Genomic DNA, 12378 nt, shown 5'->3' with positions numbered 1-12378 from the left:
AAAAATCCAGAGATAAATGCCTTACTCAATTGTTCCATAGTTTTATTTTGAGATGTTTTTATTATTTATAACGTTGCAACTTAAAAAAATCTTTCTCTTGGTTTTTTATTTTATTTTATTTTATGTTTTGCCCTTTTGCCTTTTCTATGGCCGCTCCTGCAGCATGTGGAGATTCCCAGGCTAGGGGTCCAATCTGAGCTGTAGCCGCTGGCCTACGCCAGAGCCACAGCAACGCGGGATCCGAGCCGCATCTGCAGCCTACACCACAGCTCACGGCAACGCCAGGTCCTTAACCCACTGAGCAAGGCCAGGGATCAAACCTGTGACCTCATGGTTCCTAGTCAGATTCGTTAACCACTGTGCCACGACGGGAATTCCTCTCTTAGTTTTTTAAATTTTTATATATTCATTAGCAGAAATACAATTTATTTTTAAAAACTTGGCTCTAGTAACCATATCCTAAGCAAGGAATTTCCATGGAGAATTGTGTGTGTGTGTGTGTATAGTTTAATCATTTGTTTTGAAATAATTTCAAATGTATAGAAAGTTGCCAGAACAGTGCAAAGAACTCCCATTTCCTCGTCACCCAGATTCTCATCTAGTTCATATTAGGTTACTGCTTCATTACTCACTCTGTGTGTGTGTGTGTGTGTGCATGTGCATAGATCCCTAGTTATCAGTCTTTTTCTGGAACTTTTGAGGGCTGAGACGGAAACTGAAGGCATGATATCTCATCACTCCAGTAGGTATTTTCCCCTAAACAGGGACACTCTCCTACATAACAGCAAACAAAGTACCACATCAGGAAATCAATATTGGTCCAATATTACCACCCAATCTACTGATCCCATTCAAATTCCATCCGATGTCCCAATAATGTCTCTTTTCCTTCCTGGACCAACATGTTATACAGGAATACATATTGCATTTAGTTGTCATGTATCTTTAAACTCCTTTAATCTAGAAGTGCTGCTAATCTTCCCTGGCCTCGACAGTTTTATTAAAGAATACAGGCCTTGGAGTTCCTGCTGTAGGGTGGTGGGTTAAGAATCTCACTGCTGCAGCTTGGATCGCTGCTGAGGCACAGGTTCTATCCCCAGCCCAGCCATGCGTGTGGCCATAAAAACATTAAAAAATCCAAAGAGTACAGGCCTTACTTTCTATAGAATGGCCTATAACCTGGGTCCCCCTGATTATAGGAACACCACAACATATTTTGCTTTTCCCAGTGAGTCTCATCAGGAGGAATGAAATGTAGACTCCTGACACTGGTGTTTTAACCCTCATCGCTTGGTAGTGTTGGTTTCTTAATGTCACAGTTTTCCCCTTTGTAATCCATTAGTATTCCAAAATCATGCCAATATCTTATTCCTCATCAAGCCTCTACACACCAACCTTAGCATTGAAGACTCCTGCCTGAGTCATACCATACACTTCTGTAGTTGGTGCAAAATGGTAATTCTCTGTGTCAATTCCTCTCAATTACTGAGTTGGCATTCTACTGTTAGAGCTTTCCTTTCTCTCATTTTTATTTTTTAAATTACTCAATGGATTTTATTACATTTATAGTTGTACAACCATCATCAGAACCCAGTTTTATTGCATTTCCATCCCAAACCCCCAGCACATCCCCCGACCCCCCAACCTGTCTCATTTGGAAACAATGTTTTTCAAAATCTGTGAGTCAGTATCTGTTCTGCAAAGAAGTTCATTGTGTCCTTTTTCTAAGATTCCACATGTAAGTGATAATATACGATGTCAGTGCTGACTTCACTTAGTATCATTGTCTATTTTGAAGCTCAAATTATCTCTGATTTGGCCAACATTTTAAAGTATGTATATTGCTAAGATTCATCCATCCATGTTGTAAGTAGCTGTAGTTCATTCCTTTGTTTTGTAATATGCTATTCTGGAATATATATCAGTGTATTCATCCATTCTTATGTTGGGCTGTTTCCAGGTTTGGCTTTTGCGTGTATGCGTGTGCTTTTTTTAAGGCCGAATTGGCGGCGTATGAAGGTTCCCAGGCCAGAGGTCTAATCCGAGCTGCAGCGTCCAGCTTACACCACAGCTCAGGACAACAGAGGATCCTTAACCCACGGAGCAAAACCAGGGACTAAACCTGTGTCCTCTTGTATGCTAGTCATATTCCTTAACCACTAAGCCACGACGGGAACTCCTGTTTCTAGGTTTTTGCTATTATATTTTGCCATTCCTACTCTAAAGTAACGCTGAAATTCAAATATATTAAAGTTTTGCATTAACGTCACATACTTCAATTCTGCTTATTGTAAATACTGAGCACTAAAAGCAACATAGTTTTGCATTATCACCGTGAATGATAGCCAAGCTCACTTTTAAAATACTGTCTTTCTGCATTTTTTACAGAAAAAAGATTTTAATGACCTGTTTTTAAAAATCGTTTCATAAAGGCTTTTATCTTTAAATAAATTTCCTTTTGGTTTTTATCCTTATTTATTGAGGAAAAACTGGGAAAAAAAGAAGTGGATAAAGCAAAATTGAAAGGTAGAAAACCTTGAAGTTAACCAAAACTTTCGCTAAAAGAAAGGGTCATCCTCAGAAGAACGAGGGAATCGCTCCAGGTCTGGACGAAGCGTTGAGGCGCACTCGTAGGTCCGTGGGTGCGGACGTAGTTCTAGAGCGCAGGCGCGGGAACTCGTCTTGCACCGCCTCTCGTTTACCTCCCAGACAATGTTATCGCGAGTCTTGGGATAAACTTGTGGTCAGTACAAGTTCTCGCGAGAGGCAGTTGGTTGCTATAGTTACGAAAAACAAGTTTGTGTCGATCTAAGAGCGCTCTCACTTGTTAGAAAAGTGTCTCTTCCCCGCCTCCGCATCTCGGACTTTTCTTTTCAACTTTGGGCCAGACTGAAAGGCGGAGACCACATCCCAGCACGACTGCACTGCCGGACCCCCGGCTAAGCGAGGACTCCCGCCAACCCAGGCCTCCCACCCGAAGCCAGACTTAGACCCCGCTTCCCACTTTGCGCCGAGATCCCCCGCAGTAAGCGCAGACCGGGCCCCTGCTCACAGACCACCCTCCAGTCACAGCATCGCCTTCATCTAACTCATTTCTTTTTTTTTTTGTCTTTTCTAGGACCGCACCCGCGGCATATGGAGGAACCTCCAGGCTAGGGGTCGGAGAGGGAAGAGGAGCTGTAGCCGCCGGCCTACGCCACAGCCACAGCAACACGGGATCCAAGAAGCATCTGCGACTTACACCACAGCTCACGGCAACACCGGATCCTTAACCCACTGAGCAAGGCCAGGGATGAACCCGCAACCTCATGGTTCCTAGTCGGATTCGTTAACCACTGAGCCACTACGGGAACTCCAATCTAACTCATTTCTTTCTTTTCTTTTTTCTTTTTCTTTTTCTTTTTTTTTTTTTGTCTTTTTGCCACTTTTAGGGCCGCTCCCATGGCATATGGAGGTTCCCAGGCTAGGGGTCCAAGCGGAGCTGTAGCCGCCGGCCTACGCCAGAGCCACAGCAACGCAGGATCCGAGCCGCGTCTGCGACCTACACCACAGCTCACGGCAACGCCGGATCGTTAACCCACTGAGCAAGGCCAGGGATTGAACCCGCAACCTCATGGTTCCTAGTCGGAGTCTTTAACCACTGAGCCACTACGGGAATTCCAATCTAACTCATTTCTAATTTGATCTCCCCCATCTGCTTCTGAGCAGATACTAAGAAACCCATGCCTTGTTTGTGGCAAGAGGACCCCCTTTCTGACTGCCCTGACTAGAACGTGTAACTGGCCAGGCTTCTTGAACTCATTGTTCAACAGATACACCACTAATGCCTCTTGCGGACAAGGCATAGTGCCGGGCACTCAGTGGCTGCAAAAATGTATGACAGATTACTTATTTTTAAGGGAGTAGTTGAGCATTAAGAAAAAGTTGTGCGTATTAGTAACACCATTTGTTTGGTGCTTCATAGGTTAAGCAGTTTTACTCTTTTAGGGATATTCGCAACAAATGTGAAACAGGTCCATTTTATAGAAGGTGAAATTCAGGCTCAGTGAGGTGAAATTGGCTTTCCTCTAAGGTCAGGCTAGTGAAGGCCTAATTTACATGCTGCTATTGAAAAGGAAAAAAGACTCATGCAAAAAGTCATTTCAAATGTTAGCTTAATAAGAAAATTGTCAAGGCCTAAGTCCTGAATAAGCCTGGAGACGTAGAATTGAACAAGTGATCTGAGACTTTTAGGTAACCCAGAAAATTAGACTGTCACTGGAAAGAGAATACTAATAATGTCTGGAGCATCAAGATATCACCTCTTTTGTACCACTGGTCCTAGACACACTTAACATAGTATATCCTAAGTAAATGTTTGAATTGTATTAAGCACCATTTTGAATTGAGTCAGAAAACATGACTTTTTTTTTTTTTGACCATGGCACAGTATGTGGATGTGCTGGTCCAGGGATTGAACCTATGCCACAGCACTGACCGAACCATAGCAGTAACAATGCCAGGTCCTTTAACTGCTAGGCCACCAGGAAACTCCTATTTCCTTTCTTAACAGCTGTACAATCTGTTTTTGAAATTATATCCTCAGCTTCGTAAGATAATTTGAAAATATCTTTGTCTAAATAAGACATATGCCAAGGCTTTTTCCAGTGGACAAACCATTACATTTGGCTGCTTCTTTCCTGTTATTTAAATACATTTTTCTAAAAAAAAAAAGCTACCAAAACACTACGAAGGATGTGAGGAATGGGCAGTGGAGGGACAGCATTCCCTACCCTCTTGTCTTGTAATAATTGTGCTTAATAGGTTAGTTACATGTATAAGGATCTTTTTAGCACTTACCAGTGGGATCATCCTTTTGACCAGCTCCCTAAAGCACTGTTTATCTGGCAGCAAAGACTAGAAAGGTTCAAAACGAAGTGCTGGACTAGGGCATTTCCCCATTTTCTCCTGTGGTATTGGTTACAATGTAATGTGGGTACTTGTGCATCTGTGGTTTGTGGGAGGACAGGTTCATTCATTATATTCACAGAGACCAAAGAAGACCACGGAGACTTTGCCCAAGTGCTGATATGGAGCAGGTGTCATCAACAGGCAGACCTGTGCAGATCACTGTGACAGACGGATATGACTTGGTAAAGTTATTTTTGGGAATCTGGGAAGTCCCTAGTTTATTCATTCTTCTTGAAACTACTTTTCCCTTTGGGCTCAGGTCTCCCTAAATCATCTAATTGTGGCTTGAGGAAAATGTGTTGGGAACATTAGCAGGAGGAACAGAGTTTTGCATCCTGTATCACCAAAACTGCTGGCTTTGCATAGCAATAGCACTTCCTTCTCAGGGTTCCTTATTGTTAGTCTGTAATCAGCAAGTCATATTAGTGTGTGTAAAATACCTGGTAGTTTGAATACTGAATTTTATAGGTGTGAAAACAACTAATTTTCTGTTTATTAGACAGTAATTCCTTTTGCCTGAAAAGGATCTGAATTCCTCTTGTGCTTAATTTCATTTGATGAATTTAAATAATAAAACTACAATATGATGTAACTGTTAAAGTTTACAAGAATAATGAAATAGCAAAATAGTCATTCAACACTATCAAGTCAGGAAGCTTATTCCAAACCGATGTAACACATGATCTCTGCTTAAAGGCTATATAAAAATGTATATATTACTAAAAAAAGTATATAGCAATGTGTGCACACATATATACAGAGAAAAACACTAGAAAATATATATAATTTCATTTTCTCTGTTTTCCTCACATTTACAAATGTTTCATGATATGCTTATGTAATCATAAGAACACAATAAATATTTCTTAAGGCTCCCAACTTAATATCATTTAAATAGATTGTTAAATTTTGCCACAACTAGATTTATTCAGCTTTCTGCTTCCCCTGTTTGTGATATAGCTTGTTAAGAAAACGTGGAAAATGTTCATGTCAGAATGGGTTGCCAGATACATAGGAAAATTCTGTTTGAGTATAATTGTAAAGTATGTTTCTGTCAACAGAAAGGTTTTAAAGGCGATGCTCCAGTTACCTTTATTCGTGCAGAATTCAATCAGGTGGTTCTGGGAGACTCTGCAAAAATTACTATTTCTCCAGAAGGAACTGCAAAATATAACTTCACTAGCAGTTTTGAGTTCAATACTGAAGGAGGAATCACTTTGGATGACCTTGCCCACAAACCTGTTTTCTGTAAGTCCTTGTGATTCTAAAAATGTTAGTTATATGAGTATGTTAGGATATTCTGAAGTATTTAGTAGCTGTTGTTGGGACAGATAAACACACAGCCACACATTATGTTTTTAATCTAGGAGTCACACAGTATACTTTGAGTCCTGTCTTCTTGTGGCAGATGTCACCATGGGCTACTAATTTCAATCAGTTTCTTCGAAAGACCTTTTGACATATGACTGAACTGTGCAGGCTTTGTCCCCTAAGCTGATTTGGGAGCTTTTCCTGTATTTAGCATTGATTTAGGAAGAAAAAGGAAACAAAAAACCCCGCAATATTCAGGACGTAATTTTACTAAAAACTATTTGTTTTCTATCTGAAATTCAAATTAGTTAATTTGTTTATTTTAAATTTTATTGGAGCACAGTTGACTTCTAGTGTTGTTAGTTTTAGGTGTACAGCATAGTGAATCAGTTACACATATACATATATCTATCCTTTCTCAGATTCTTTTCCCGTATAGGTTATTACTGAATATTGAGTAGATTTCCCTGTGCTATAGAGTAGGTCTTTGCTATTTATCTATTTTTATATAGTAGTGGGTATATGTTAAAACCATCCTCCTAATTTATCCCTCCCTCTCATGTTTCCCGTTTGTAACCATAAGTTTTCTTTTGAAATATGTGAGTCTGTTTCCGTTTTATAAATTTTTTATTAGATTCCACATATAAGTGATATATGGTAGTTGTCTTTCTCTGTCTGACTTACTTCACTTAATATGATAATCTCTAGATCCATCCATGTTGTTACAAATGGCATTATTTTGTTCTATAGCTAAGTAATATTCCATTGTGTATCTATACTGCATCTTCTTTATTCGTTCCTCTGTTGGATAGACCTTTAGGTTGCTTCCATGTCTTGGCTATTGTAAATAGTGGTGCAGTGAACACTGGGGTGCATGTATCTTTTAGAATTATGGTTTTCTTTCTTTCCTTTCCTTTTTTTTTCTTTTTAGGGCCACACTCGCGGAATGTGGAAGTTCCCAGGCTAGGGGTCCAATTGGAGCTACAGCTGCTGGCCATTGCCACAACCACAGCAATATGGGATCTGAGCTGTGTCTGTGACCTACAGCATAGCTCATGGCAAGGCTGGATCCTTAACCCACTAAGCTAGGCCAAGGATTGAACCTACATCCTCATGGATCCTAGTTGGGTTTGTTGCCACTGAGCCACAACGGGAACTCCAGAGTTATGGTTTTTCTTTAGATAAATGCCTAGGAATGGAATTGCTGGATCACATAGTATTTCTCTTGTAAGGAACCTTCATATTGTTTTCCATAGTGGCTGCACCAATTTACATTCCCCAACAGTGTAGGAGGGTTCCCTTTTCTCTACACTCTCTCCAGCATTTATAGTTCATAGACTTTTTTTTTTTTTTGTCTTTTTGTCTTTTTAGGGCCACATCCATGGCATATGGAGGTTCCCAGGCTAGGGGGTCAAATTGGTGCTGTAGCCACCACCCTACACCACAGTCACAGCAACACCAGATCCAAGTCACGTCTACAACCTACACCACAGCTCATGGCAACACTGGATCCTTAACCCACTGATCGAGGCCAGGGATCGAACCTGTGTCCTCACAGATGCTGGATAGATTCGTTTCCACTAAGCCACAATGGGAACTCCCTGTTCATAGACTTTTTGATGATGACCATTCCTTATTGGTGTGAGGTGATACTTCATTATAGCTGTGATTTGCATTTGTTTGTTAGTGATGTTGAACATCTTTTCATGTGCTTTTTGGCTATCTGTCAGTCTTCTTTGGAGAAATGTTTACTTAGATCTTCTGCCCATTTATTTTTTTCTTTTTAGGGCTACCCCTATGGTACATGGAAGTTCCTGGGTTAGGGGACTAATCAGAGCTGCAACTTGTAGGCCTACACCATAGCCATAGTAGCACTGGATCCAAGCCACATCTGTGACCTGTGCCACAGCTTGTGACAACACTGGATCCTTAATCCCTGAGCGAGGGCAGGGATCAAACCGGCATCCCCACAGACACTACGTCAGGTTCTTAACCCACTGAACCACAACAGGAACTCCATTCTGTCCATTTTTTTAAATCAATTTTTTTAATTTAATGGTTTTTATTTTTTCCATTATAATTGGTTTACTGCCCATTTTTTGATTGATTGTTTGTGTTTGTTTTTTCATTAGAGCTGCATGAGTTGTTTGTATATTTTGGAGATTAATCCCTTGTCAGTCACCTCATTTGCAAAGACTTTTTCCCATTCTGTGGGTTGTCTTTTCAGCGTTTTTTTTTGTTTGTTTGTTTTGCTTTTTAAATGTTTTCCTTTGCTGTGCAAAAGCCATTAAGTTTAATTAGGACCCAGCTATTTATTTTTATTTTCATTATTCTAGAAGGTGAATCTAAAAAGATACTGCTGCGATTTATATCAGAGTGTTCTGCCTATGTTTTCCTCTAAGAGTTTTATAGTATCCAGCCTTATATTTAGGCCTTTAATCCGTTTTAAGTTTATTTTTGTGTATGGTGTTAAAGAATATTCTAATTGCATTCTTTTACATGTAGCTGTCCACTTTTCCCAGCACAGCTTACTGAACAGGCTGTCTTGCCTCCTTTGTCGTAAATTAATTGACCATAGGTGCGTGGCTTTGTCTCTGGACTTTCTACCCTGTTCCACTGACCTATATTTCCGTTTTTGTGCCAGTAACATACTGTTTTGATGACTGTAGCTTTGTAGTATAGTTTGAAGCCAAGGATCCTGATTCCTAAAATTCAAATTTAGTTTGGTATCTTATATTTTACATGGCAACCCTATCAGTACTTACTTCTTCACCACACTGTATAGTTATTATTAATTTGCCTCCCTTGCTAGAGTAGGCACCTTTTGAAATCAGAGCTGTATCTTATTTATTTCAGAATTATTCTAAATATACACCTATAAATATCTGGGACATAAAAGTGCTCAAAAAGTATTTTTGAATGAATGAATGGATATAAATGGATGGTTTTTTGTATCCACGCTTTTACAGTTTCTAACCATTCAGTTTTATCTTTGAAGTACTTTGTTCCTATACTTATATACTGGTCTAAGCCGTTTTTGTTGTTGTTTTTAATGTGTACTCTTTTTGTTTGTTCATTTGCTTTTTCTTGTTTTTTTTTTATTGGTACATTTCCTAGGTTGCCTGACAAAACCCACAGATTGCAAGATTCCACACTTAGAGAGGTGGGCCTGGGAATTTATATAGTATTCTAGAGCAGTGTTTTCAAATCTTTCTTTTCATAAGAATCAGCTGAGGCTCTGGGAGAAAATAGTCTTCAGGGTTGCCTCCAGACTACCAAACCCACAGTTACCATGGGAGAAGCTTTGGAAGCTATACTCTGAAAAAAAAGTTTCAGGTGATTCCTGAGAGACAGTACTCAAGAACAGTGATTCCTAGCTCTGACATCCGACTGACCTTCACTCTTGAACCACTCCTTTCTACTTTCTTCTTCATTGCATGCTTCTCTGGTGCCCCAAATAAGAGGATTGTCCTGATTGCCTTCTTCCCTAGCACGCTGGATGGAAAAAATAGAACCGGGCCATTATTTTAAGCATGTCACTGGACTCATAAGAAATAAAAAGCAGGAGTTCCCGTCGTGGCGCAGTGGTTAACGAATCCGACTAGGAACCATGAGGTTGCGGGTTCAGTCCCTGCCCTTGCTCAGTGGGTTAAGGATCCGGCATTGCTGTGAGCTGTGGTGTAGGTCGAAGACTCAGCTCGGATCCCGCGTTGCTGTGGCTCTGGCATAGGCCAGTGGCTACAGCTCTGATTTGACCCCTAGCCTGGGAACCTCCATACGCCGCGAGAGCGGCCCGAGAAATGGCAAAAAGACAAAAAAAAAAAAAAAAAAAAAAAAAAAAAAAAGAAAGAAAAAGCAGTTCCTTTGTTCCAGAAACAAAGCAGGAACTGAAACCTAGAACTCTTGAACAGTTGCCATTGGTGTATGGTGGGGATGGGGTAGTGGAGAGAGGGCAGTACTCCAGAACCTAGGAGCTTGGGTTTTAATGCTGTTACAGGGACAGAGAGCTTGGCTGCTATAGTTGTGGAGTTGAGACAATACTATCCCCATAGTTATAAGCCAAGACTCTTAAGAAGATTGGAGTAGGAAAAAAAAATTCACTTACCACCATATCTGTCTCAGTGCTGAGTAGACAAAAAAAAAAAAAAAAAATCCCTAAAAATTAGTAATCATAGGGTTATGCCAAACATTAAATTATATATATTTTCTTAAAACATGTGAGGAACATTTGTATAGTAAAAACTGGCCACATACTAGACATAAAGCATGTCTTCCCATGCCAAAGACTCCATAGCATACAAAGTTTTCTGACCAAAATGCGAAGAAAATTAAAGTAACAACAGTCAACAGAATTAGAAATAAAAATATATTACAAAAAATTCATTTGGAAATTTTAAGAAACAGTTGTGAATAATTCATGTGACAAAAAAGAAACCATAATAAAAGCTGCAAGCATTTAGAGTCAGTCAACAGTAACATACCAGATATCAGAATTGTGGGATAGGTTAATTGGAGGTGGATCCTGGCAGCAGAACTGGCTGTTCCAGTTTGAGGAGATAAGGACAATGAAGAAGGGGCAGGCCAGCTTTTCTCTACACACTTGATCTCCCCAAGGCTGTATGCTTGAGTCAGCAACTCCTCACAGCTAGAAAAGTGGCTTCTACTTAAACGTTGTTTGGCTGACTTCTTGTGCAGTGCCAGAGTTGGAAAGTACCTTGTAAATGGAGCCATCTGCTTTCAAGGCTTTGTACTCCATGGAGAAGCCAAAGCTGGAAGATGAGAATTTTATTTTCTTCTGTCAGATGAGCAAGCAGGGCTTGCAAGCCATGCAGGTAGCCCAAGGCCTTGGATACAAAAGGGCTTGGAACTACGAAGGGGCCTACAAAAAATGGTTCCATAAAGAAGGCTAGGTAGAAGGTGGTTTCACTGAATGCTCCCTCCCTGCTGCTGATGGCCACCTCAACTAAGAGTAATTAAGGGGCTGACATTTTGGGGTGGGCAGCTTATAGTGCTGTGCATGCAAAAGCATCAAATAAAGAGCATTTATTTAAAAAAAAAACCCAAAACAAAATTGTGGGATATAGCTAAAGTATTACTTAGAGATACATTTAAAATCTTAAGTACAGCCATTAGAAATCAAGAATTTAAAACAGAACTTCTTCCTCCAAGAAGATGGAGTTGATATACTTTCCCCTATTCCTCTTATAACACACTTTGAATATTACTCATAAAACAAACATAAGATGGAGTTCCCTTGTGGCTCAGTGGGTTAAGGATCCGGGATTGCCACTGCAGTGGCTCAGGTCATTGCTGTGGGGCAGGTTTGATGCCTGGCCCGGAACTTCCACATGCTGTGGGTGTGGCCAAAAAATTAAAAAAATTAAATGAATAAAATAAACATTAGAATCTCTGAAAGGTGACGAGAAGAACAAAAAACTTGAGGCCTGAGGAATTACAGTGGTGAGTCCACTGGGTTTTATTTTTGACTCATTCATTCTAGACTGGATGATGAAGAAGCCAGCAACCTGGAAATAGAAATGAGTGCAAACCAAAATAAAACAAAACCCTAACAAAAGTCTGCTCTCTCTAATGACAAGGCCAGGAAAGGGGCAGCCTAGCCTGACAGAAAATGTTTATATAGAAACTACACTACTCCAGCCAAACACTGCAGAAAAAAAACTGTGCCCCACTCACACCCAAGCAGAGTGGGGAACTTAGGCTTCCACACTCACAAAGCTGAAATGCCCTAACACTGTGCCAAGGGGTATCAGAGGAGACCAAGTAGGAATCCAGGGCTTCTATGCCCTCCGATAATGAGCCCCCTTTCTCAAGATGTGACTTTAGTGGAGACCACATGGGGAGCCTGGGCTTCTGCCCCAGTCTGGCAGTAATACCATATCTCTCCACTCCCAACTGGGGTGGTGTCAGAGGAGGTCTGTTGTAGGATCAAGATTCACCAATAGCTGGTGGTAATGCATCTACACCCACTGCCCTATCAGTGGAGAACAAGTAGGAATAAGAACCCTCATTTCCCCTCAGCATAAATGAGAGATGTCCCCCTCAAGTATCAATGGAGAGAGTGGAGAACCTAGACTTCTACCTCCAACTGAAAATAAT

The 12378-nt window shown here is 40.5% G+C and overlaps 1 protein-coding gene across 5 annotated transcripts in view; it reads left to right on the top strand.

Annotated features, from left to right (window-relative positions):
- Positions 1660-12378, top strand: part of CFAP70 (cilia and flagella associated protein 70) — a 124630-nt gene continuing 113911 nt past the window's right edge. For 4 of the 5 annotated variants that reach the window (XM_005671099.3, XM_005671098.3, XM_013983341.2 and 1 more), the window contains exons 1-3: positions 1660-3025; positions 5030-5132; positions 6012-6198. In XM_005671099.3, coding sequence (XP_005671156.1) covers positions 5070-5132; positions 6012-6198 — 250 coding nt within the window. In that variant the 5' untranslated portion in view covers positions 1660-3025; positions 5030-5069. Of the gene's footprint in view, positions 3026-3545; positions 5133-6011; positions 6199-12378 lie in introns of those variants that run through there. The other variant, XM_021074315.1, reaches the window with a different exon arrangement.

Source organism: Sus scrofa, chromosome 14 (assembly GCF_000003025.6).
Source record: "Sus scrofa isolate TJ Tabasco breed Duroc chromosome 14, Sscrofa11.1, whole genome shotgun sequence".
Lineage (NCBI taxonomy): Eukaryota > Metazoa > Chordata > Mammalia > Artiodactyla > Suidae > Sus > Sus scrofa.
Note: the sequence above shows the minus strand (reverse complement) of the source record. Positions and strands in the feature narration are given on the sequence as shown.